The sequence below is a fragment of the Desmodus rotundus genome, chromosome 11, assembly GCF_022682495.2.
Source record: "Desmodus rotundus isolate HL8 chromosome 11, HLdesRot8A.1, whole genome shotgun sequence".
Classification (NCBI taxonomy): domain Eukaryota; kingdom Metazoa; phylum Chordata; class Mammalia; order Chiroptera; family Phyllostomidae; genus Desmodus; species Desmodus rotundus.
Window position 1 is genome coordinate 76,057,219 of NC_071397.1, and position 26,301 is coordinate 76,083,519.

At 36.4% G+C, this 26,301-nt stretch overlaps 1 protein-coding gene across 4 annotated transcripts in view; it reads right to left on the minus strand.

Annotated features, from left to right (window-relative positions):
* Window positions 1-26,301, minus strand: part of PTPRK (protein tyrosine phosphatase receptor type K) — a 478,561-nt gene that overhangs the window by 348,140 nt on the left and 104,120 nt on the right. For all 4 annotated transcript variants that reach the window (XM_053913630.2, XM_053913631.2, XM_053913632.2 and 1 more), the window contains exon 2: window positions 15,631-15,753. In XM_053913630.2, coding sequence (XP_053769605.1) covers window positions 15,631-15,753 — 123 coding nt within the window. The remainder of the gene's footprint in view (window positions 1-15,630; window positions 15,754-26,301) is intronic.

Below are 26,301 nucleotides of genomic sequence, written 5' to 3' on the forward strand. Positions count from 1 at the left end.
GTTTTCAAACTATGTTCACACCATGTATTACAACTACCATCTGGAAAATAAAGGGAAAATATTAATGTCCTGATTTTATATTTAAAGGGAAGACCATTTGTCTAAATCACATGAATTTGTGTTTAAGTCTTAAGTGTTGGAATCTAGAGTCTGAGTCATCCAAAATAACAAGCTCTTACTAAAAAATGCTTCAGCCACTTCCTTTTCTTCAAAAGGCATATCTACCAAAAACATCAAATCCTCTACAGGTTGTAGATGTTCTCAGACTCTTGTGAAAAGCTAAGTAAGTTGCTTGTTCCTCTCTTAACACTAGTTGGCTAGACCAGGGAGAAAAAGCTTTGGCATTCCAGGGTTCTCATTTTATAGAGTGGACAGCAAACTCCACTGGTGTTTATTTTGTTGTTTGCTACCTTAATATTTTGTAGTTTAATGATGCTTTTGTGTTTGCATATATATATTTTGCTTATGGCTTTACGTAGGATAATCAACGAGTTGAAGAACATGGAGAACACAATGAAGCACAAGTAACATATCTAAGATTTCCCACGGACAATAGGTAAATACACAGAAAGAAAAGTAGAGCAGCAGCTTTCTAAATCCTGTTCACCCTGCTGTAAACCACTGCAGAAACGGACTTCAGTGCCAACACAGTGTGGCAAGGACACTGTTTTATTTCTCAATGTTTTATTTCTTCTTCCTCTGCCTTTATGACAGTATAAGCTGCAGCTTCTTTTAACATTAAGTAAAATCCAAAGGAAAATGATGCATTTAATTGTTTAAATGTGAAAATAGGAATGATTACAAAGCAATTCAGTAAGTAAAATAGAAAAATAATTATGCAAAAACAGCTTTAAAGGGTTGAGAAATAACAAACCTTTTTCCAAACTACTTCCATGTCTTAAATATCCTCTCTTTGCCAAGAATAATATTTGAAAAGTTTCAGTCGCCCTACAGTACTTACTATGGAAATCATTTTCAGATGTCATTACGTGTCAAAGTGCAAAGCACTTTCATTCAGTGAGCAATTATGTAGGAAAGGTAATTTTCTGCCTTGGACATAAAATAATTCCTAACGAGCTGCTGAAAAATTATAATGGGGGGATGTAATTTATCCCTTGCTAAGAAAAAGTAAATGAAAGAAATTCAAATCAATTTCTTACAAATTAATGAGATTAATAACCAGCCATGTCATCTAGGGCCAGAAGGAAGGAGAAAAATAATGCTAGGCATCAACCACATGATAGATACTACCACCAGATGCTCACAGACATTCTATCCTTTCTTGAAACAACAAAATCGAGAGACAGATCTCTTTCCTAATTCACTGATAAGAAAATGGAAGCTCAGAAAGGTGAGGTCATGACCAAATTGCAAGTTATAAGATCGGAACTTAAGTTCAGATTCCTGTGGTTCCTGTGTCAGTTTTCGTACCTCTACACCATTGTATTTGTACAATGAGGTCATCCTAGAGACGATCTCTAAGTTCTCTTTTAGATTAATGGAAACTCGTTTTGATGATGCTGTGGGTGCTATTCTTGTACTACCACCAAAACAGGTTATACAATACACTGAATTGGAGGATTTCAAGTATCAAAATCCAAGGAAAATTCAGCACAAAGAAACCTATCTTCCATGATGCTACACTATCATTATTATGCTATATAGTATTATAACTGGGTATGTATGGTCAAGGGCCCATAAAAAATAGATAGCATTTTTTTAAAAGAGTGAACAAAACCTATCTAAAAATTACAAAATGTTTTTGTTGACCACTCATTTGTCTTTACTCACTGCAAGATATCTAGTGATATTTTGGAGCCTAAGGTGTCCAATTACTAAACACAGATACAAAGCATTTAAAATTCCAAATAACTTTTGCACCACTGCCACTGAACTAGCAAAAAATTGTTTAGCCTGCATAAATAAGAGAATAACGTGAAAGTTGCCTTATTTTTTTTCCAGTGGTGTTCAGCACAAAGGGTTGATATAAACACTGTGCCTTGAGAGAAACCTGGACTTCATAATGAGGAATATGACATATAACAGCACCAGTCAGCTCTTTCCACGAGCTTATTGTGTTCATTGATTTTAGTTTTGAGTAAAAAAAGAACAGAAGAAATATTCAGCTCCACCAAGCTAAGGAGACTATTATTTGATTTCATTGGCAATGAATCTATTTGAGTAATCCAGTGGGGGCGGGGGGGTGGGAGGGGCCAAAATCAGTGCCTGTCACATATAGCAAGGTTTTACTGTCACAATTATATTCTCAATAGCCAAGTTAAACTGTAAAATGCAACATGAAATAATCTTCCAATACTGCCGCAAAGACCTACAGTTTCAAGGATTTCACATAGCACACGGAAAAAGCACAAACACAAACAATACTAGTACAGTGTTAACCACTAGAAATTGTTTAGTAATAAAAAGTGAAGAGAGAAAATATCAGAGATCATTTCTACATACTGAAAGAGAAGGAAACACAAAGGGTACTAATTAAACCCATTCAAACCATCCTCAGTAGACACACCCCATTCACTTACATGGAAATGCTTAAAAAGGCCAGTTTAGCAACAGCAGATAAATTTACAACTGTCAATAATTTAAATGATTTTCTAAAACCCTCCCCACTTCCTTTTTTCATCAATATTATTATTTCACCTATTTATTCACTCAAAACCAGTTTGAATTCCAAGATAATTAGTGTATGTATTCAAGAAAAAAGTTAAAAATGTTCATTCATATTTTAAAAGATTTTGAGTTATTCATTCAATAACTTGTATTGCATGTCTATGTGCCAAGCAGTGTTAAATGCTAGAAAAGTAAGTGGTGGTTTTGTTTCACATTATTCTTAATTTTAAGTATCAGTTTCTTAATTCATTTTTCAATAGTGATGTTATTTTATGAACACTAGCAAACCCTTTAGCAATATTTTAGATACCATTGTTATAAGCAACAAGAGTGGTAAATCAAAATCAGTGGTAGGCTTACATTTACAAGTCTTTTAAAGTTTGAACAAATTTTTACTTTTCATAAAATTCTTATTTCTTAGCCATATATAGAGTAGATTACAACTCCACATTCTGAGACAAATAAAATAGCCAAATGCTTCTTAGTGTTAATACTCAATTTATTTCTTAAATGTTTCAGAGAAAGATAAGTCTATTTGTTGTAGTAGCTACTCATTTAGGAAGTACAGTCATACCCTAATAGGCTTGCTACTTACCAACAATTAAACCAGGAATGTCATATTAACTTCTTCCTTTTTAAGAAAAATTACCCATATCTCATTAAAGAATAGCTTTGTCTTGACAACTGGTTGCAGATGAACTTCTAATTGACACATTCCACACATAGGCATATCCTACGAAATGTCTCCCTTGTTAACATTTTTATAAATAGAATGTTTTTTTTTAAAAAAAAAACTTAATACCCAACTTAATAGAGATAATCACTCCATACAAAGACTTCTGGCCAATATTTTTTTCTGAGAATACATTTTTACTTACTATTCAAAAACTCAATAGAGTATACAGGGTCTGGCAGAAGAGACGCCTGCTTGCATGTGGTTGGTAGGGTGTGTGAATGTCTTGCATGAAACGGACAGAAATTTGAACATTTCACCTAAAATGCCATAGGGTGTGCTTGACTGTGATATTGTTATGTTACAGAACCACATGCTTATGATTCTGTGATGAATGATTTTATAATAAAAAAGAAGCATTACTTGTGCTGGACTGTATATAAATAAAATTATACATAGAAAGATTTGTGAGTTATACTCAAACTGTTAGGAAAACATCAGAATTGTGTATATATTCTTGGAAAGTTCAAAGTGATTACAAATAGTCTATGTGCAATATGTAATGAATACAGAGCAACTCTGTAATAAATTTAATTATTTAGATCCATATTAATTGTTTGGATCACGAAAAAATGTTTTAAGGATTATACCACCTTCTTTAAGAACAGATTATGTATGCTGTACTTTAGTTACATTTTAACTATTTGGGCATTATGTTTAACAATCAAACACAATTCATTTTTTTTCCTTTAATGAATATGAAAGTGGAAGATGCCTGAAAATCAAATGATGACCTATTATATGCCTAAGAAAAGAGAGTAATTTTGACCTGGGAAGGGGAGATGATTATTTTAGAATGTGGAAGAAATTTGTCAAAGACAACACTTCAATGGATATAAGAAATTGCAACATATTTGCAGAGAAAAATTTATTTATCTTGGAGTATAATACATGCAAATAATGTCTTGAAAAGAAGCAATGAACTGTGCTAAAACTTGTTAAAGTTTGCTCAGTTTTAATAGGCTTTTTTTTGTAAATTTTCAAAATCTTTTACTGCCAAATATTACATTAATGCCAGACTGGAATTATGTTTTCTTTCTATTAAAATAACAAATTGATCTCAGTAATTTCAATCTTCTCAACAGGAGGTTGTAGAAACCATTCCTAACCTTCTGTTTAAGCAGAGATTCTGTATCTCTCCAGAACAAGTTTTTGTGCATTAAGTTTATTTTATTATGGTCTGATTATTAAAAACATAACTTCACTACTTATGGAAGAGCTGAGTTTTCTTGTAATTGTGTTACCTCCTATTTTATTTTGATTTTTTTAAAGAGAAAGGAGAGTAAGGGAGAGATAGAAAAGCACTGACTTATGGTTCCACTTATTTATGCATTCATTGGTTGATTCTTCCATGTGCCCTGACTGGGGATCGAACCGTCAACCTTAGCGTATAGGGACGATGCTCTAACCAACTGAGCTACCTTGACCACAGCCCTTCTATTTTATTTTTAAGTACTAAATATTAATTGTAATTAATATAATACTTCCATTTTAATAAACATTAATATTAGTTCTACAAAAATATTTCGGTTCTCAGGCATCTATGCTACTTGGTCAAGTGATCAACCTCATGCAGTCACTTTTTTCATCCTGCCTGACTGATAAGACTCTAAATTCAGGAAAAAAAAAATTTCAAGAAGTCTCTTCTTAAAAACTGCAGAGTTTTCTATAGGGCTTTGGACAACTACAAGGATTTGTTCCCTTATTTTATGAGACTAGGAAAACTAAAAATAAGTTCAGTTTCCCCATATATTTTAACTAGCTACACATCATTGTAAAGGTTGCCTAGGAAGAGCTTCAAATCAGAAAAATTCAATCTTTTATAAATTACTTTTCTTCAGATAAATGTAACTAAAATAAAATATGCACCCCAGATAGGGCAAGTTACAGGAAGAACTTGAAATTTGTTAATATCCTCATTGCCCATACAGCCTTCCCCTCAAGGGAAAAACAATAACCAAATCTTTATGAAATAGGTAAGCTCGATGTCCTGACAGATAAATTTTCTCCACTCAGATATTGTTGGTTAACATAATAAGTTAGTCACATTTAGTCTCATCCGCAAGTTGTTTCTGCATTCCTCCCATACTTCACCTCAGGGCTCTGCTACAGAGTCTAGAAATTAGGTCCTTAACTAATGACCTCAGTGAAAAGGACTGAACTAGAAACTTCTGGTTATGAAGTCTTCGAGGACTAGCTTCAGGAGTACAGCCTCCGAGTACAGGCTTCGGTGCTGGTATCATTTACACATCAGCCAGACTATATAGCAGGACACAGAGCAAGAATTTCCAAAGCAGATGACTTCCTAAACAGGAGGTTGGAAGAGATTCAAGAGATCACAAATTACCATATTTTGCCCTGTATAATGCACACCCACATTTTTGGCCCAAACTTTCAGGAAAAAAATCTTTTAATTTTTTAATACAATTTTTAAATTTATTTGTATTTAGAAACAAAACTAATTATCTTATTTCAGGGTATTATTTTGCATATGGATATTGTTACTGCTATCAAGTTTCACTTTTAACACATAGGCATAAATAAAAGAATTAAAAAATATTTAGATAGATACGGAATTAGTACTACACACGTATAATGCACATCCTTATTTTTCTCTCAAAACTTTGGGCAAAAACTTTGTGCATTAGACACAGCAAAATATGGTAGTTAAGTGTAACTTAATGAATGATGAGGGAAATCTAATGTTTCCCTTGTTCCTAAAATCTTTTGAACGAGGCTACCGCCCTGCTGACTCCCTCATTAATGAATTAAACGGACCTTTGGCATGTGTTCACCCACATATATAACGACTCATTTTTAGGTTCTGAGTTTTTTAGAAGGCATATGCTTTATTTCTTCTATATCATAAAACTTAGGAAGAAAATGAGAGAATACAAAAATTCGCAATAGTAAAAACTGCAAGTTATAAAGCTAAAATAAATATATGAAGGACAGAAAGATTTCCACCTTCAAGTTCCAGATCCTGTGAGTGCTTTAAAGCGAAGGGAAAACTAGTAACCCTAGTAACATTTTTGAGAATGCAGTAGAGAATACAAAGCTTCCCTAACAATTGCTTTGTGTACTCTTCTAAATTCACAACTTCTAAATTCTACTACCTACATATCTACACTACCATATATGCATCAAATAGTTCTGTAACAGGCATTGCTGTTCACCTACCCCACACCCACCCCCCCCTTCCTTACTCCAATACAATCTGGTTGCTCACATGCATCGTGGGAAGCCTCAGCCTCAGCTGCACCTGGGGCAGGAGGGTGGGCCTGGAAGGATAAGCCAAACCTTGTCTAATTCTCTCCATTTCTGGTGGATTTAGTCATAGGTATGTGACATAATTTTGGCAAATTATACAAGAAGATAAATCTCTGGATGGTAACCTGAGAAAAATTCTTTGCTTTTTTAAAACAAAAACAGGTATAATGAAGAAATAAGCACTTTTTCTGCATGTCTAAATGTAATAACTATAACAGCTGCAGATCTTATATCCATGAGAGAATTGGCCTGAGGGAAAAAGGTGACCTTTCACAAGGGAGGAAGAGTGAGACAGAAGAACCTGTTTCCTTGAGGACATCAATGAGCCACTTAATTAGCCAATCCTGGACCTCCCGATTTGTGAAAGCAGCTTGCCTTATGGTTTAAAGGCATTTTGATTTGGGGTTCCCATTACTTGTAGCTGGAGAAAGCGTGAGAGAAACAAATTCTGCCACACTTCCAAGTCACCCCATGGTTGGTTTGTTTTTTCCTGAAGACTCTAAAGAAGGACCTCAACTTTCACCTGTTTATATAGACTTCCAGTCAGATCTTTCTCCTGTATTTCTATAAACTCAGATTCCTAACCTTGACTCTCCCAAGACATGAAACCTCTGGCGATTTACTTACCCTCTCTGAACTTCAGTTTCCTCGGAGCATGAGGCTAACACATAGTTCAAGGGCTTTTATGAGAATTAAATGAAATGACATATAAAAATGTTTGGGATTAGATAGAAGTGGTAATAAAGGAACTTAAAAATATATCCTACAAGCACAACCTGCCTAAAATAAACACCAGACATCTAAAACATAATTTTTGAATAGCCAAATTTGCCACCACTACACTTTCCCATTTAACTGACCAACTGTTTTAAACTGGTGGCAATGGAGGAGGTACAGAAATGCATAATCAACTTGAAATTTGTGGAACTATCTCCTTTAATTTTATTCTCATAAACTGCAAGAAGCAAGCAGAAGATCTCATGATGCTGTTGGCGTTTCTAAGTTGTCATGTACTCTAAATATGTAAAACATTCACTTTTTATTGAAAAATGTCTCAATAATTTCCTCTTAGGGGGAGGGGGAAGAGGCCTGTAAACATATACTACTTATTAGATTTGAAAGCTGGCCCTCTTCCAAGATTTTTAAAGCATTCTTATATAATGATAATAAAACATATAAGCTTAACCGCATTTTTCAGAACATTAATTATATTAAATAATTAACATCACATATTTTTACATAACCCCGAATTTAATCACTTGCCTTTCATTGCTGTTTTGTATATTTTTTCCTGGCAGTCTCTTGTATGTAAAAGACAATGAACTTTTAAACTGCAAATGTCTGAGTTGCTTGGCCATCCTAGGGCAAGCTTATTTTTGGAGATGAAAAATATAAGGTCGTAACTGTACTTTCCCTCACACTCCCCACAACAAAAAGTAATTTTGTTCCTGTGGATTATGTATTGATTTTCAGGTGTCTGTTAAAGGTGACTATTCAGGCTTTGACATTACTCTGTCTCCTCATCCGTAATTCATTGAGGAAGTTGGAAGTGCTCTAGCACTGGCATCAATACGTTGTTTTCTTTTTTTAATACTAGGCTGTCTTTTCCCCCTAAAATGTATTGGGATGTATCTACTTAGACACAATATGTCCCTGAAATATCAAGACAATACTCCTGTCTCAGCAGGCCATTTCTGTCCATTGTAATTCAGACATTCTTCACGCTGCATGTATGTCCAACACGGGTAAGAGTCCTGACACTAACAACCAGCCCTCAAGAAGCGGCTCACCTTGCACGCGGTCCCTCACAGCCTTTCCGTCTCTGACCCTGCAGTGCCTCCAGCTCCCACTGGTTTTAATAAGCAACTCAAATGTGGTAACCTATCTTCTCTGTGTTGAGGGCACAAGCACCAACAGACACATGATAACACGGTTTGGAAGAACACACTGAAGTAAGGCCATAATTCCAGTCCTAAAATACCCCATTGCAAACAAAGTCTTAAAATTATTTTCAAACCCTAAACTTTAGACTGAGTCCTTTAGTCCATGAATTTTTCTTCTACCGTGCATACTCTAATGAGACACCAGATAATATATGTATTTCTAACGGTTTGCTTAAACAGACATGCAGCAAGTGTTCATCAAATAACTAAAAATAGCAGACAGGTAAACCAAAGGAAGGACAAAGCAGCTTCCTAGGGGCAAGGACATTACAGAGGAAACCCTGAAGTGCAGCACCAATTCCAAAGAACAGCAAGTCTGAGATTCCATTTCATGTGGCGCTCAAGAGACATTCAATTAGAGCGTTAAAAAGCTATTTTAGGGCTTTAAAAATTTTAAAGAAAGAATATTTTATATAAAGTGGAAAGTCATTGTGAATTAAATTTAATATATAGCTGATTGTATAGTGAATTTAAATGTCCATGATCAAAGCAAGGAAATTTGTCAGCTGTACTGTGATTACAAAGCAGGATGGCACTAAGGCAAGAGTAATGGTGATATCAGACAGAAAGACCAAAGTTCAAATCCTGTTCCTGGCTGGCTTTAATAAAGCTATTCACTCTACTCTCCAAAATTTCACTAATTTTTGTGAGGTTCATGATTTTACATAGTATTTACTACTGAGAAATACTGCTTTCCAGGGGGGAAAAAAAAGGAATTCTGTTGTTTAAAAGAACAAAATCTTAAAAATCGCTGAATGGTGCATATATAGCATTCGAGCTTTAAAATGAGATTTTCTGGTTCTCTCATGTTCTTACAGTCTAATACCCGTCTCCAATACTTCGACGTTTTCCAACTATTAATGAATTCTTCCCCCCTCTCCTTCTCGTCTCCCTTCCCCACCCATGTCTCGGTTCTCCTTAGGCAAACTGCACAGATTCATACATACACTCTCTTTGGCCATTTTAACAGGCAGGGGTAACTAGATGGCAAAAAGAAAATAAATTTTGAACTGATAAGCTCTGTCCTTTAACACAAACAAAACTGGCCATACTTTTACAGCTCAGTATCTCTTTACCAACACTGAGTGCAGAGAACTTTATTCTGCCACTCTCTGTGATGTTTGCCTCTGACAGATCTGCTGTCAAATAATTCTATTAGTTCAAACATGTAAGATTTTGGCAGTTATGACCTTGTAGAAACACATGTCTTCCATCAGCTATAAGAGGGTGATGAAAATATTACACGAAGTGATCCACTCCTTTTACTGAGTGATTAAGGTTCCCAGAGAGATTGACTATAAATTAGAAATGGTAAGTCACCAAAAGCTCCCTTGAAATTAATCCTCAGAGGTATCAGAATGTGATACATTGCACACATAGTATCGTTTACTACATTATGACTAAGTCTTCCCTTATAAAATTAAGACACAAGTATCATTACAGAGAAACCTTAGCTAAAATTGTGTTACCTAAGAAATGTATCATGTGACTCAAATGTGGACACCAACGTTTTACCCGATTTCACTATATCACACTGTCCGAAGAAAGCTGGGCACAAAATCGTGACTCGTGCATGGCCCCCACTGGATACGCAAACACATTTAGTCTCTCCAGAAAAATATTTGAAGAAGGCAAGCCTCATTTTAAAGATCTGGCTAATGATCCTGAGATATAAAAAAGGGAACACATAGTTCTAAAAGCAACATTTTAACATACAGGAACATTTCTTAACATCGTTCATTTCTCATCCTTCTCTTTGTAATGTCGTTTGCTCTCTCCATTAGTTTAGGAACTGACAAGGGGGCAGAATTGGGATCCAGCAGGGCCTTAAACCACTGGATCCCACCTCGCTAAGTTTTATGTCAGAGGAGGGACGGTTTCAGATTAATTTAATAACAGAGGGCTTTTATTTTTACGATAGGATAGTGCATGTGCGTGTGTGCATTTTACAGAAGAAACACCTCCTGGTGACTTACATTATGTTCAGTAAAACATCCTGGATCGAAAGTGAGACAGAACATAGTCATGGCTTTAAATACTGTCAAATGGGCACTCGAGGGGCTCTAAACTAAAACTCAATTAGTCATTTTACAAAAACCTGTTAAAAAGAAAAAGCAGTTATAATTACAGTACAAGATAAATGTATTGAGATGTCAATCATGATCCCTGCTCTCAGATCTGAGACAGAACATAGAGCAAAATGGTCCAATAAGGTCATACAGATATAAGAATGTGTGACAGACAAGGTCATGGGCACAGATGTATTCAAGGTGAAAAACAACTTCTAGTTCCACGCAACATCTCTCCTTCTCTGTGGCTCTGTTTGTTTATATAACAGACTTTTGAGGAGTAAAAAAATTTAAAGTAATTTGACAAACAAAAGACAGAGACACACAAACACAGCAAACACGGCGGAGGGGGGAGAGAGAGAGAGAGAGAGAGAGAGATCCTAAAGGGAGCGTCTTCTTTGTAGTATTAATAACATTTAAAATTGTACCCACAATAAATAGGTAAAAGCATTTATATGGCAAAAGCCAAATATTAATAATTATGTGAAGGTCTTTTAATTACTTTAAAATTGGAACTGAACGTAATGCTTGGGAAATGGGGAAATTTATTCTTCAATTAATTTTCTAGAAAGAAGAAAACCATTTTGATTTATTACTTGATCAAACTATTTTAACTCACATTATATAAGTTGACATTTTTGCCTGAGTAAAATGAACTAGTGTCTCTTGGGAAATCAAAGATGAAAAATATAGTTTATGCTCAGGAGGACATTACAGCTCAGTGGGGAGAAGGACATAAATAATGACACTATAAGAGCTGCAGCTGAAATATGTGCAAAGTACACTGGCAACATATTTGGAAATGAGGACTGAAGAAAAAATGAGTTCCAAGCCAGTCAAGAAAATCTCCCCGATACAGATTAAACTTGACTAGACATAGTAAGAAGGGTGAGAGTTTGGTGAGTGGATAAAGGCACAGAGAATCGTCTAAGCAGAGAGAAGAGAACATCCAAAAGCCCTGAGATGTAAAAAAAAAAAACACGTATCTTTGGTGGGAGGTGGGGAGAGCAGCTTGGTGGATAAAAGGTTTGGGGTCCATTTGGGTCTCCTATTACTCTTTTATTCTAATCTGTAACATTTGTTAATTGTTAGTTTTACTTCCATAGCATACCTGTAAACACTGGTTTTATTCTGCTTTATTTTTTGGCAATTTTTATAAACAAGATACATGTTAAAAAGTTCACAACTCACAAGTGCACAGCTTGAGCATAACTGTGCAAAGCATGTCCACATCGAGAAGCAGAGTATTACTAGCATCCACAAGCCACGTTCCTGCCACCTTCCAAGCACTAACCATCCCCACCCCTGGTAGCCCCTTCTGCAGGTAAACAGTACCCTGACATCTACTAGCACCAATTAGTTTTACTTGTGTTTGAAATTTATATAAAGGGAATACAGTACCTTCTCTTTTGAGAAGAGAAGGTACTGTATTTCTTTCTCTCAAGATTATGTTTGTGATCTTCACTGATATCATATATAGTAATAGCTTGTTCATTTACATTGCAATGTAATACTCCACCGTATGGGTATGTCACTATTTATTCGCTGCACTGTTGATGGGCATTTAGATTGTTTTCAGTTTGGGGCTATTTTTGTATCATTGCTGTAAATATTCCTGCACTCATTGTTTGGAAAACGTGTGTATCAGTTCTCCTGGGCTTGTATCAGAGAATGGAATTGCTGGGTCATCAGGTTGCACTAAGTGGTTGTACAGATTTGCACCAGGAGTAAGTATATGAGAGCTGTGCTGACTCCTACTCTCACCAACACTTGAAATTGGAATCTTCGTGTTCTTCTGAGTATGTAGTAGTTTCTCATTGTGGCTTTAATCTGCATTTCCTTGATGACTGAGTTGAGTATTTGCTCACATTTTCATATGTTTTTTGGCCATTAGGATACACTTTTTCTTTTGCTTGCTATTTTAAAAGTTCTCGGCAGGCCTTTCACCCACCCTCATTGTCACCTGACAAAGGCAGTGTGGGGGGCAGGAAATCCCGAAAAACACCGTATGCAAATATTGATGGCATTATGTCTTCAAGCGAGGACAAATAATTTTTTTCTTTTCTCTATTCTTCTACTCATCTTCACTCTTCTTTTATTCTAATCTATTTATTGACCCTTTCTCCTTCCCTTATATTTTTCCAGTCCAAAAAGGTCAATAAAAGAAGTCAATTAACAATATCCACATACTTTACAGAGAGTTCAGTAGTTCAAGAGCAACTCTGCATCGGAGACCCAGCCTTCCTACTTTGGGATTGCCAAACATTAAAAAAATAAATGTTAAAAGGAAGCACGCCTGACAGTTTATTTGAAAACGAATGAAGCATTCACTAAATTTTAATGATAAATCTAAACATCTCCTTTTATCTCAAATTATGAACAGATAATGTTCAGTGAGCATTTTAGAGAAATATCAGAAGGAAAATGGGGGGGGGGGCAGCATGTATCGTAAAAAGAGGCCAGTAAATTGTTGGTGCTTTCTTTCACCTTCTCTAAGACTAAACATAAGTTACATTTGGCAAAAATAAAGTGGCCGTGACCTTTCGCCCTCCTCTGTGCGATTAAGTACTTAATGTCCTACTAATTGGAAGATGTGGCTGAATCTCAGACACTTTCATTTTCTGTGCCTATCATCCTGTCCTGTAAACCACCTATTAAGCTGTTCATCAGAGGTGAGCCGACAAGGTCATCTGAGCAGTATCTCCTCAGCTACTCATTACCCATCTTCAATGGTAATTAACAATGGAAACATTTCCATAAATCAACATATTTCTGATTATTCCCTGATGATAAACACTCAGAATGTGTGCATCCCAGCCCACCCCTTTTAATTTTATTTTAAAAATTCAGACTAAATATACTTCAGAGAAAACTCAGGTGAAATCCTACAGCAGTTCCTTTAAGTAACATGTACCAGGAAAATAAGGTTATGTACCTTTGAAGGAAAAAATACAAACCTATGCACAAAATTAAATGAGTCTGCTGACAACTCAGGGTTCAAACGTAAGAAGCAAAGGATGTCAGCCACCTAGTACCAATTTACTCCTATGGGCAAAAAATGAAGATTCAGTTCAGCTTCACAAACAACCATTTGCCTACTCAGCCAAGGAAAGTGACCATTTAGAACAGAAAGTAGATTTACTTCACCCTACTCTCAAAGAATACATCTACAGGTGAACTAATTTAAAAACTTTCCTAAGGATCTATTCATTTATAAACCATAGTTTGGAAATGTAACATTGTGGTTTTATTTTCTTTGTGCGTGTGTGGTGTGTTATTGTTTACTGTTAATGTTTTCCCTTTTTGGGTGTTTTTATATCATAGTATTTAGCAAGTCCAATCACCAGATGGACATTTTCATTTCCATTACATTGGCTATGTCTAAAAATCTCATACCTGAAATTCACACTCAGTTTAAAGACTTTTCTGAATCTAGAAAATTCATAAAGATTAAAGTATTTTAAAGTAATCACAGTAAAAATACTGCACATGTATTTTAAAATGGAAATTATTATATTAGCCAATCAGCCCATCAATTATGCATCATTATATATTACAATCAATGTTGATATATTATTATACAGTATACTATTCTATTATTGTTAAATATTATTATATTTTACTGTGGGGGTCCAGAACAAGTTGCCCCAAGATGTGCCTCTGTGGTATGCAGACCGTTTGGGGCTAAAGGCAACTTTAGCCTCAGGCTCAAGGTAAACTTCTGCCCCTCCCTTAACTACCTAGAACTTGCCCATAATAAGAGATTATCAGAGATAACCTCTTGTTGACCTATTTATAGAGCAGCACAAACTTCATTTATCAGGCATCAGCTCTTCTTAACATCCCAGAATGACCCTTTGAAGCCCTGGAAGCACCTTACTTCATCCCTAACTCCGGATGTCTTATATTCTCACGTTACTTTTCTATCTCTAAAGCTCTCATGCACGTGGGGCTGTATATGTGGCACTGCCATACAAAGGCAAGTATTAAATTTGGTTATTTTCTCTTGCTAATCTGTCTCAGGTCTATCTGATTGTTAGACCAGCCAGAAAGAACCTTCAGGATAGAGGAAAGCATGTCCCTCCTCAACAGCATATTATATGCACATGATTGTACATAGTATATGATTATACCACATGTTTATTTCTACATATTGGAAGGAAACAATTCTCTTTGGCACAGCATTTTCAAATTACTGTTTGCGTTTTCAATTTTGACAATTAATTTTTGTTAAATATACATGCATAGAGTTTAGAATGAGTTCCAAATTACTATGTAGAACTGGAGGTACAAGTATTAGTCTGATAGTGTGTAAAGTAATATGTATATATTGATATCCCATATTAGTCAAGAGAAAACACAACTCAAAATGGTTTAAACAAGGACACAATGTAGAATTTCACAAAACCAATATCCTCGGGGTGTAACAAGGTCTGGGTAAGGAATGGTCAGAGCTCGGCCTTATTTTTCTACAATTTACTCAGAAAAAAACTTCTCTAGTTGACAATTTGGTGCCCAGGCTGCCTTCCTTCGGTGCCACCGGCACGGTCCCAACCACAGGGACAATGAGACAAGCAATCTCCCACCACGGAGTAAAAGGCCTTCCCTTCAGTCTGATCGGGACAAACCTGTACAGGTTCTAAGGGAGGTGATCTCACATTTTAGGTTATTTTGAATGAATTTTGCTTTTTCTTCATTTTATTTATTATTTATTTATTTCTTGGTTTCATTCACATTTGACTTTTTATTAAATAGGAATTTTTTAAAAACTAATATTTTTCCAACATCCAAGATAATAAAGATACAGTGACCTCTTAAACAATAATAGGATTAAAGAACATTATTGAGGGAAAACAAGAACTATATTAAGGCTTTTAGATGTGGTCAAGAAACTGGATCATAGTAGTTTATGGTAACAACTATGCTAAGAAAATGCTACATATTCCAAAGTGATTTCCTCAACACTGTAAAACAGAATGGTTCTCACCATGAGGCATATCCGGCGGCAGGTAATGAGGTTCTTGCGCACTAACATGGACCCATTCGAAGTCGTCATAGAGATCCTGGTGGTAATCGCAGGCCCCTGGACCATCATCAAAAGTACAGCCACCTGAAAGGCGGGGAAATGACGTTAGCTCGCAGCACGCTAACCAGGGGGGCTAACAGGGGACAGCGCGCTGGAGAAGGGACCGTCCATCACGCTATAATATGTTCATGCAGCACTCATGGCTTCAATAATAAACGGCACCCCTGCTTATCACCGTCCCTGTTAACTTTTCACACAACATGAAATTTCTATCAGCATTTTGTCTGAATAAGAAACCAGAGGAGCCTCAGATGGAAGTCTGGGCACAGATTTTAAAATCTGAAAAATAGTATTAGATACATGTGTACTGTTACATATGCATTTTTTAAAAGATTTTATTTATTTTTAGGTAGAGGGGACAGGAGAGGAGGGAGAGAGGGAGAGAAACACTGATGTGAGAGAGGAACTCTGATTGGTTGCCTCTTGCATGAGGGCCCACAGCCCAGGCGTGTGCCCTCCTGACTGGGAATCCAACCGGTGACCTTTCATTTTGCAGGACGCCGCCCAACCACCAGGCTGGCCAGGGCATGTTAGGTACACACTTAGGGGGGCTTTCCTGAAATTTAGGAACCACACAGAATCTAATGGTTTTTAACAACTTCATTGTTTATAGGGGGGAACAAGGCAAAGTATAAACCGTCTTTTTCCATAATGCAAGTTCAAAAAGGTGAAGTTAGTACTTAATTCTTATCAAGTTCCTTGCTTTAAAGGAACACTTTGGAAGATACATATAATATCAAATGAACCGGTTAAAACTTTATAGGATCTAAAATGTTTGAGGTCAGTGATATACTCCAGTACTTTATTTAGATTACTTTCATACACAATTATAACTTATTCGGGGGGTAAAAATAAAACCAATCGGATTAGCCTATGATCACACTCACCCCTTCCGGTTCATTTAATAATTGCTTTAAGAAAGCAGGTAGGCTTTCCCCTTTACATCAGTCATTTTCCCTTATTTTCAAGGGAAATTTTATGGCAGCGATAGAATTATAGAAGCTTTTCATCCCACATATATACAGGCACGAACAACTCAACATATTTAGTTAATTCAATTCATGAAAATAAGCACTAGCCTATATGTCTAATCTTGAAAGAAAATGAATTAGTACTAATGAAAATCCAGCAGCAGGTTTAACGAGAAAAACCAATAACCTGTCTCCTTTTAAGTAGCTTATTTGTTTAGTTTCCATGGTGAATCTTTGGAAAGACACTCAGTGAATTCTGTAACCAAACAGCAGACTACAGGGTGGTAAACTTCAGTCCTATTAAGTTCTGCTCTGTAAACAAGGAATTCATTTTGCTCATCAAAAGTTTGTCAATTTGAATATCAATACAAGTTACATTCCCAAGTCAGCATCAAAGGCAAAGAAGGCGATATCAGATCCGTCCAGAAGATACTTACAGCCCTAACGACCTTTTTAAAAAGCAGAATACGTCTGTGGGAATCCTTGAATCACACACATAAGTCCATCAATCCTTTAAAAAAACTAAACTTCACCAGCTTGAAAGCTTAATATTCTCCATTAAATATGTTTAAAATAGACTTTCTATAAGTGCTCTCATAAAAAAATGATGTATTTTTAATTTAAAATTGATCAATGAAAGAGGTTGCTAGGAAATGCATCTTCGCATAGCATGGGGAAAGTTTTTCTCAAAATGTAATTTGCTCTCAACCCAAAAATGACTTATTGCTTTGCACCACATGCCCTGAGGACCCCCATTGCCCTTTATACCAGTGAGTGCCCTCAGTATATAAATTTAAACTACCAGTGAAACCTGCATTAGCTCACTTGGAGACAAATGGCCTTAACTGCTGTCCTTCACAGCAATTGTTAATTTTAGATTCCAGGATTCTCATTAGCAATAACAGGTAGGAGCTGCACAAAATACGTGGTCAACCCCTAACGCATGTTGCACATCACAGTCATATCAATCAAGACACTTGAAACAGTTCCTGGCCAACTTGACTTCAGTGGTAAGAACATTCTGAAGATTTTTTTTTATTTTAGAGTTTAAAATAAAGTAGATTTTGTTGATGATTTCCTTTGCTGTGCACAACTTTCTAGTTTGATGTAGTCCCATTTGTTTGTTTGTTTCCCTTGCCTGGGGAAATATATCCAATAACATATTGCTATGAGCAATGTCTGAGGTTTTACTGCCTATGTTTTCTTCTACATTTTTTATAGTTTCGGGTGTAACATTTAAGTCTTTGATCCATTTTGAATTTATTCTTGTGTGTGATGTAAAACAGTGGTCTAGTTTCATTTTTCAGCACATACCTGTTCAATTTTCCCATTGCCATTTATTGAATAAACTGTCTTTAGCCCATTGCATGTGCTTGCTTCCTCTGTCAAATATTGACTATAAATGTGTGGGTTTATTTCTGAGCTGTCTATTCTGTTCCATGGATCTATGTGGGTTTTTTTTTTATTTTTATGTCAGTACCATGTTGTTTTGATTAATAAGGCCTTACAGTTCGATATTAGGAGCGTGATTCCTCCTACTTTGTTATTCTTTCTCAGGATCCCTGTATGCAGGGCCTTTTGTGGTTCCATGTAAATTTTTGAAATATTTGTTCTAGTTCTGTGAAATACGTCTTTGGAATCTTAATAGGAATTGCATTGAATCTATAGATTGCTTTGTGTAGTATGGACATTTTAATATGTTAATTCTTCCTACCCATAAACACAGTATGTGTTCCCACTTATTCGTATCTTCAATTTCTTTCTTCAGTGTCCCATAATTTTCCAAGTACAGGTCTTTTACATCTTTGCTTAGGTACTTTATTCCTAGGTACTTTATTATTTTTGTAGCAATTGTGAATGGGATTGTCTTCTAATTTCCCTTTCTGTTAGCTCATTATTAGCATATAAAAATGCAATTGATTTCTGGATATTAATTTTGTATCCTGCTACTTTGCTGAATTCATTTATCAGTTCTAGTAGTTTCTTGGTGGAATCTTTGGGGTTCTCTATGTACAGTGTCATGCTATCTACAAATAAATGACAGTTTTGCTTCTTCCTTTCCAATGTGGATGTGTTTTATTTCTTCTTCCTGTCTGATTGCTGTGGCTAGGACTTCCAGTACTATGTTAAATGAAAGGGGTGAAAGTGCACATCCTGGTCTTGTTCCCAAATTTAAAGGGAAAACTTGTAGTTCTTGCATGTTGAGTATTATGCCGGCAGTGGGTTTGTCATACATAGCCTTTATTATGTTTAGGTATGTTCCTTTAATCTCATTTTGCTGAGAGTTTTTATCATAAATGGGTGCTGGATTTTATCAGATGTTTTTTCTGCATCTATTGATATGATCCTGTGGTTTTTATCCTTCATTTTGTTTATGTGCTGAATCACATTTATTGCTTTCTGAATGCTGTACCAACTCTGAATTCCCAGAACAAATTGTACCTAATCGTGGTGTATGATCTTTTTGATGCATTGCTGTATTCAGTTGGAAGACCTAATTCACTGATACATCTAATATGGGGTTAATATCCAAACTTTATCAAGAACTTACAAAATTCAACACCAAAACCACAAACAACCCAATTTAAAAATAGGCAAAGGACCTGAATAGACACTTCTTCAAAGAGAATATACAAATGGCTAATAGATATATGAAAAGATGCTCAGTGTTAGTCATCAGAGAAGTGCAAATTAAAACCACAATAAGATATCATCTCACACCTGCCACAATGGCTACCATCAATAAATCAACAAACAACATGTGCTGGTGAGGATGTAGAGGAAGGGGAACCTTCTTGCACTTTTGGTAGGGGTGCAGATTGGTACAGCCATTGTAGAAAGCAGTATGGAGATTATCTCAATTAAAAATGGATCTGCCTTTTGACCCAGCAATCCCACTTTTGGGAATATATCCGAAGGAACCAAAACACTAATTCGTAAGAACATAAACACTCCTATGTTCATTGCAGTGTTATTTACAATCGCCAAGATATGAAAGCAGCCCAAATGTCCATCAGTACATGAGTGGATAAAACAACTATGGGGCATTTACACAATGGAATACTACTCAGCTATAAAAAAAAGAAGAAACATGTACCCTTTGTGACAGTATGGATGGACCTGGAGAACATTATGCTAAGTGAAACAAGCCAGTCATAGAAAGACAAATACCATATGCTTTCACTCATATGTGAAATCTAATGAACAAACTGAAGTAACAAGCAAAACAGACAGACTCATAGATGTAGAGCAGATGACGGCTACTGGGGAGGGAGGTTACGGGGTGGAGGGATTGAGCAAAAAGGAAAAAGGACTCATGGGCATGGACAACAGAGTGGTGATTGCTGGGGTAAGGAGGGTATAAGGAGATTAAATGGTAGTGGAAAAAAATACAATAAAGATTAAATTAAAATAAATACATAAATAAATAAAATTATAATCCAAGAGGTACTATATATCTATTTACCACATATAGAGTATATCAATAAATCTTTAGTAAAAGTTTTTAGAAATCTTTTTGTAAACTATTTTGTATTTCAAGGTTAAGGACTAGTACAATGTACTGAACTAGATGAGAGAAAATAGAAAAAACAAAAATATTCTTCCTGTCCTGAGTACTGGCATTGACAGACAAGGGTGGATGGTGTGGTAGGGCATAGATACATGTACACATACATCATACACACGTCCATTAATTACAATGTGTAATGAGGAATAACAACAGTATGGCCAAAGTCACAAAGAATAAAAATGACAAATTAATTGGTTACATATAACCAGCTTGAATAGAGAAGGCTTCGTGGAGTTAGTTAGGCCTATGACGATGAGTGAGGATGCACCAGGCCAGAATGCAAACAAAACTTCAATTAGAGAAAAAGCAAGAGCAAAGGCATAGAAGTCTAAAGAAACATGATGTGTAGGAGAAACTGAAATTTTCTCCAAAAAGTCTGTGCAATGAATATGAAAAGCATGTAGGCAACAAGACACAAACAAAACTAAATAGGTAAGATTTCAGAGATGATAAAATTTCAGATTTTATTCTAGTTGTAGGAAAGCCATTAAAGGATTTTATCCGAGGGTAGGACACAATCCAAGCCACACGTTTAAAAACAATAATAATAATAGTGATACTACTAATAATAACAATTCTCAGCAGCCATAGAGAGTTTAAAGTGGAATTGACTGGGGTGGAGAGAATTTGATCCAACCTTACAGCAGATACCACATAATATATCTTGAGGTAATTCTGTTATACACAATCCCTGTTCACCGTTTAAGGACCACTAGAAAGCCTTACATACAAAGTCTTCTATAATACACAATCTTCTATATACATGTCCCTGAGTTCAAGACATCTTTACATATACTATTATAATGTATTTTAGAGAAATATTTTAGTGACACAATAATTCTTAAATAAAAACTTAACTCATGAATTTTAAAGTTTCACTGAGTTAAAATGGCAGAACAAAAGAAGACAACACCGCAATGATGTTGAGGAAATTTGGTTAGGCAGAGGGGGTGAAAAATGATTAAGGAAATATGTACATGCCCAGTTGTCATCTTTGCTACTAGTAATAAGACTACAGACAGTAGACTACATGATTTCTCCAAATCATGTCGGAGAAATGGTTACAAGTTCATGGATTCTTAGAGGAAATTACTTGGGAACAGCACAGATCGCTCATTTCACAGAATGCTAATTCCTCTGTGCCCATCAGCCAAGGGCAAATCTGTCTGGGAATAAATGCTAACTCAGATTATAAATGGAATTACATTTAAGATATTCATAATAAGTTGCTTTTTGTTCTTTTGCATTTTTTTTGTGTGTGTGAAATGTGTTGACTTTTTTGTAATGAGTTTTGGGGATTATACCAGTAAACTTATATTATAGTTTCTGATTAGCATAGATAAAGCAGACCTTTTCAAAGTCAGTTTAATTCAGTACCGCATGTGTCCTGAAGTGACATACACTAATCTTTCTTTGTGTCCTTAACCGAGAAAAGACTAATCCAAAGTTGGTGTCACTTAAGTGAGAAAATGTGTGTATCCTAGCTTAATTCATAATTGGAAAAAAATTAATTTGTCCATTTATGAGGGTCAACAACTGTGACATATTATTTTTGCCTACATTTTCTGTCTAAGGCTTCCTTCTTTTTAAAACTGTATATTCCAAATGATTTTAAAGCTTAAAAAGAAATATTGTGTGTTCTTTACAAACAGCAAAGAGCTGGGAAAGATAATTCTGTGCAGTTCTTGCTGTCACACTCAGTCAAAAAATTAAGAGTGGGTAGATGTTCAGGAGGGGAGAATGGGGAAGATCCTAGTACAATATATTTTTTAAAAATGACCTTCACAAAATGTTCAGAGCTGTCCGCAGACCTCCTTCCTTTTTATTTTAATCTACTGGGAAATTATATGTATATAAAGTCCCCCTTTCAACTCTACACTTCTGAGAACACTGAAAGCATAAAATAAAAATTGCCATATTGTGATCAATGTTTGCAGAGTTTATGTCTGCTCTAAGGATAGGCGACACCTTTTCTCAACTGAAGGACTGAAATTCAAATAGGAAAAAATATCCCAAGTAGATGCAAAGGACTAATGCCTTTGAAGGCATAGTATGAGTCATTGGTCATAATACATTGCTCTGGTTCAGTACCAAAGAGGAACGACCAAAGAAAAATAAGAAAATTTATGAATAAGAATATGCTAAGTGAAATAAGCCAGGCAATGAAAGACAAATACCATATGATCTCACCTATAAGTGGAACCTAATTTAAAAAAAAAAAAGCAAGCAAAATATAACCAGACACATTGAAATTAAGAACAAACTGACAGTAACCAGAGGGGAGGTGGGAGGGGATAATGGGCAGGGAGAGGAAAGGGTTTTCAGGAACATCTGTAAAGGACACACAGACAAAACCAAAGTGGGGTAGGATCAAGGGAGGGAAGTAGGGATGGCTGGGGTGGGTGGGAGTGGTGGGGGGGAAATGGAGATGACTGTACTTGAACAATAAAAAAAAAGTTTAAAAAAATTCCTTAAAAATATAAGCATTTCAGATCTAGGAAAAAATCCTTTGCCCTGCTTGTAGTTAATTAGTATGTGAAAATATTATTTGAACCTAGCTCCTTTATTCGAAAAAAAGGAACTTGAAACACATTTGTGGAAATCTAAACCTATCATTTATTGATAGATACAAATGACTCAATGATGAGAGAACTCATTTGAAACACACCCACAAATTAACTAACTATTCATCCCTAGAGTTCCATTTCCAGCCAAGAATATATGTTTAATATATATAATGCATGATTATTTAGCCTGTAAGACTTCTATTGAAATTGTCTATGATTCAAAGAAAATGCTATACTCCAACTGACAGACTACTCTTCCTTTAATGGGACTGAATTAACCAGAATGGGATAGTAAGTCCCATTTCCCTACATCTTTACTGAGAAACAAGATTAAAATCTCGTAACTTCAATTAATAAGACTTAAGGAATTTTAAGGAACTGGCAGCACTTGGATGGTAGAAGACAGTGTTTCTAGACACAGCGTGGAGCAATAGCTAACACAACGTGGAGTGATGACTGAGCACTTACATAGCTTTGCTATTTTACTGCTTTGACCTTCAATATCCTCCCCCCTCAACCCCAGTGAAATCGAGATGATAATAGTTGCAGTATAGCGGAAGGAGGATCAGTGAAAATACTTGTAAACCCTCTAACACTCAACAAGTTTGTTTTCAAAGCACCCTTTTTTTCATGCCCCATTCTTTACAGATTTTCTGTGTATGATGAGGTCTGTCCCGAAAGTATCCATCCGTGTGACATGAAAAATAGAGACGTTTATAGAAGAAGATAAAAGATACAAGAAACATTGTACATAGGACAATGACACCTCAGTCCCCTTCATAGTAGGCACCGTGGGACCTCACATAGTTCTCCCAATCTCCATCAGCTGTACTCTCGTATTTTCCTGAATCTCACTGTCAGTCTGAAATCTCTTCCCTTTCAAAGGTGATTTTAGTTTTGGGAAAAGCCAGGAGTCACAGGGCACCAAATCTGGGCTGTAGGGGGCTGAGTCACCTGGGGGATTTGATATTTTGCCAAAAAACTCTGCATGAGATGTGATGCATGAGCCAGCCTGTTGTCATGATGAAGCTGCCAATCATCAGTTGCCCGTAGTTGTGGCCTTCTGGATCATCTGAATAGTTTCCACCACGCAGTACACATGCTTGCTCAATGGATTCTACTGCCCCCACTGACTAGTACAGTGAAGTTGTCATTGCTCATGCATGCGCAATCCAGTCCACTCTCCTTGGCTGCCAGTTTACATCAATGTCTCGCAAATTGTTCTTGTTATATTAACAATGGCTGGACTTTCTCTGGACAGAAATCGGTATGCTATACAGATGAAATCCTATACACATATTAAACAGCTAAAGCCTAATAAGCAAAAAACTTAGGGTTTCCATATAACTCACCTGGAAAGACTAAACGAAATCTCCAAAAGGGCAATGTTATCTTATCACCATAACCACTTTTCCCTGAACAATCACCAGATATGCTTTCAGTTAGGAAAATAGCTTCCTTTAGATCAGAGGTCAGCAAACTTTATCTGCAGAAAGCCAGTTAAAAAATATTTTAGGTTTTATAGGCCAAACCATTACTGCTGAAACTATGTAAGTGTGTCTTTGTATCAAGAAAGCAGCCACAGAGACTACGTAACAATGGATATGGCTGTATTCAAATAAAACTTTTATTTACCGAAACAGGTGGCAGGCTGGTTTTGGCCTGGGTCCATAGTTCGCCAACCCCTGGCTTACATATATCACTGTGTGTTCTGAAAATTACAGATAGTGCACAGTCTGGTTAAAAGCTCACCACCAAGGTCTTTGATGTCGGCATCACCTCTGTATTACTCAATTTTCTTTGCTATATACAAACATGAGTAGCAATAGACCACGGCCAGGAAACTGTAAGAGAAATGGAATTACAATAATATATTCGAAAGGAAATCAGATTACATGGCTGGACAGCGGGGTAAGTCAAAAAGTGAAAACATGAAGAGAGCTAAAGACGCTTTCAAGGTCTTCTATTCTGGGCTTCAAACTTTTAAGACCACAGAGGGTGATACATCTAACATTACACCCCAGCATATATATACATCCATGAATGTAAATATTTACATATACGGTGTGTGGGAACACACAACTACATTTACTCACTCATGTTGGACGAGGTCACTGAGAGGACGCGACCACCAGTTGACCCATTAAGTGGACCCAGGCAACAGGACCCCCTCTGGTGTCCTTAGGATGTAGGTGCCACCCACTGACTCGGCCTTCAGAAAGGAATGTGGTGCTGAGCCCATTTGGGTGGGATTCATGGTTGACTCCTTCCTGTTAAGGACTTTGTACAAGCTTTTACAATTCTGGCGGGAAGGGGTGGAGATACACCCGTCTTGTGACCACCCATGACAAGCCTCCTAGGTAAATTCCCTTGCTTCTTAAACCTGGGTCTCTTCTTGCCCTCCACGTACAGAGGTCAGTTTCGAACTTCACCCAGGGAATTCCCAAGGTTACAAACCAACAATGCGATCATTTATTATCCTCTACTATAGGTCACTAGTCCAGAGCTCTTTCTGGAACTGAAATAAAAAGTAGCTGTATGAAACCGGGAAGTAAATATTAAAAAATAAAAAGAGGCCAGCAATCCTTGGCCTCAAGCACCTACAAGAAAATGTCTATCGTGGGAGGGGACCTAGAAGACAGGTGTGAGCAACCCATGTCTCTATACCTACTTTTCAGGCTTCGGGCCACGTTAAAGTCCAAAAATAAGCCTGCAACACCTGGTTAGCCCTGATAGTATATATGTAACTTCATCCACCCTCATTATGGACTTCATGAATAATTACATGCCAAACAGCCACAGAAATGACTGCACAGATGAAAAGTGATTTGTTAAAATATAAAAGGAACTATCAATGAAAAGCATCTCAGAGTAGGAAAAAATAAAAATTGCCCAGGGTCACAGAACAAGAAAGTTATCAAGAGCCAAGATCTGAACCCAGGCACAGTGGGCTCTTTACTCTTAACCACTACACTAAACGGACCTCGCAGAAGGCCAAACTTGTCCAGTGCAGGTCCCTCCAAACGGCACAGCCTCCAGCTGTTACTAAACACAGAGAGCATTCCCATCCCATCCACTTACTGAAACGGCGGTGCTGCATTCTTTGAGGATAAAATGTAGTAAATTTTGAATCCCATCACATGGCAAAGCCTCTCAGGTCCGATGCCACAGATAGGAGAGCGCCGTTAAAAGAGAGAGAGCTATAAAAGCCCCGCCGATAACCAGCAACATCAGCAAAGAATTTTGTTCATACAGGTTGACTTTAGACTAAGAATTCGTATGATCATAACATTGTCCTGTCACTCCGGGTTGACAACCTTCAAAATTCACCTATTCTCCCCTAAAACATGTATGAACAAGTAGCTTTTCTAGCTTGAAAACAATATGATAAACTAAAAGCAGTTTTGTTCTGCCAACTTGTGCAATAGCCCTCACATTAATCTTAGGATAAGAAATTAGGTAT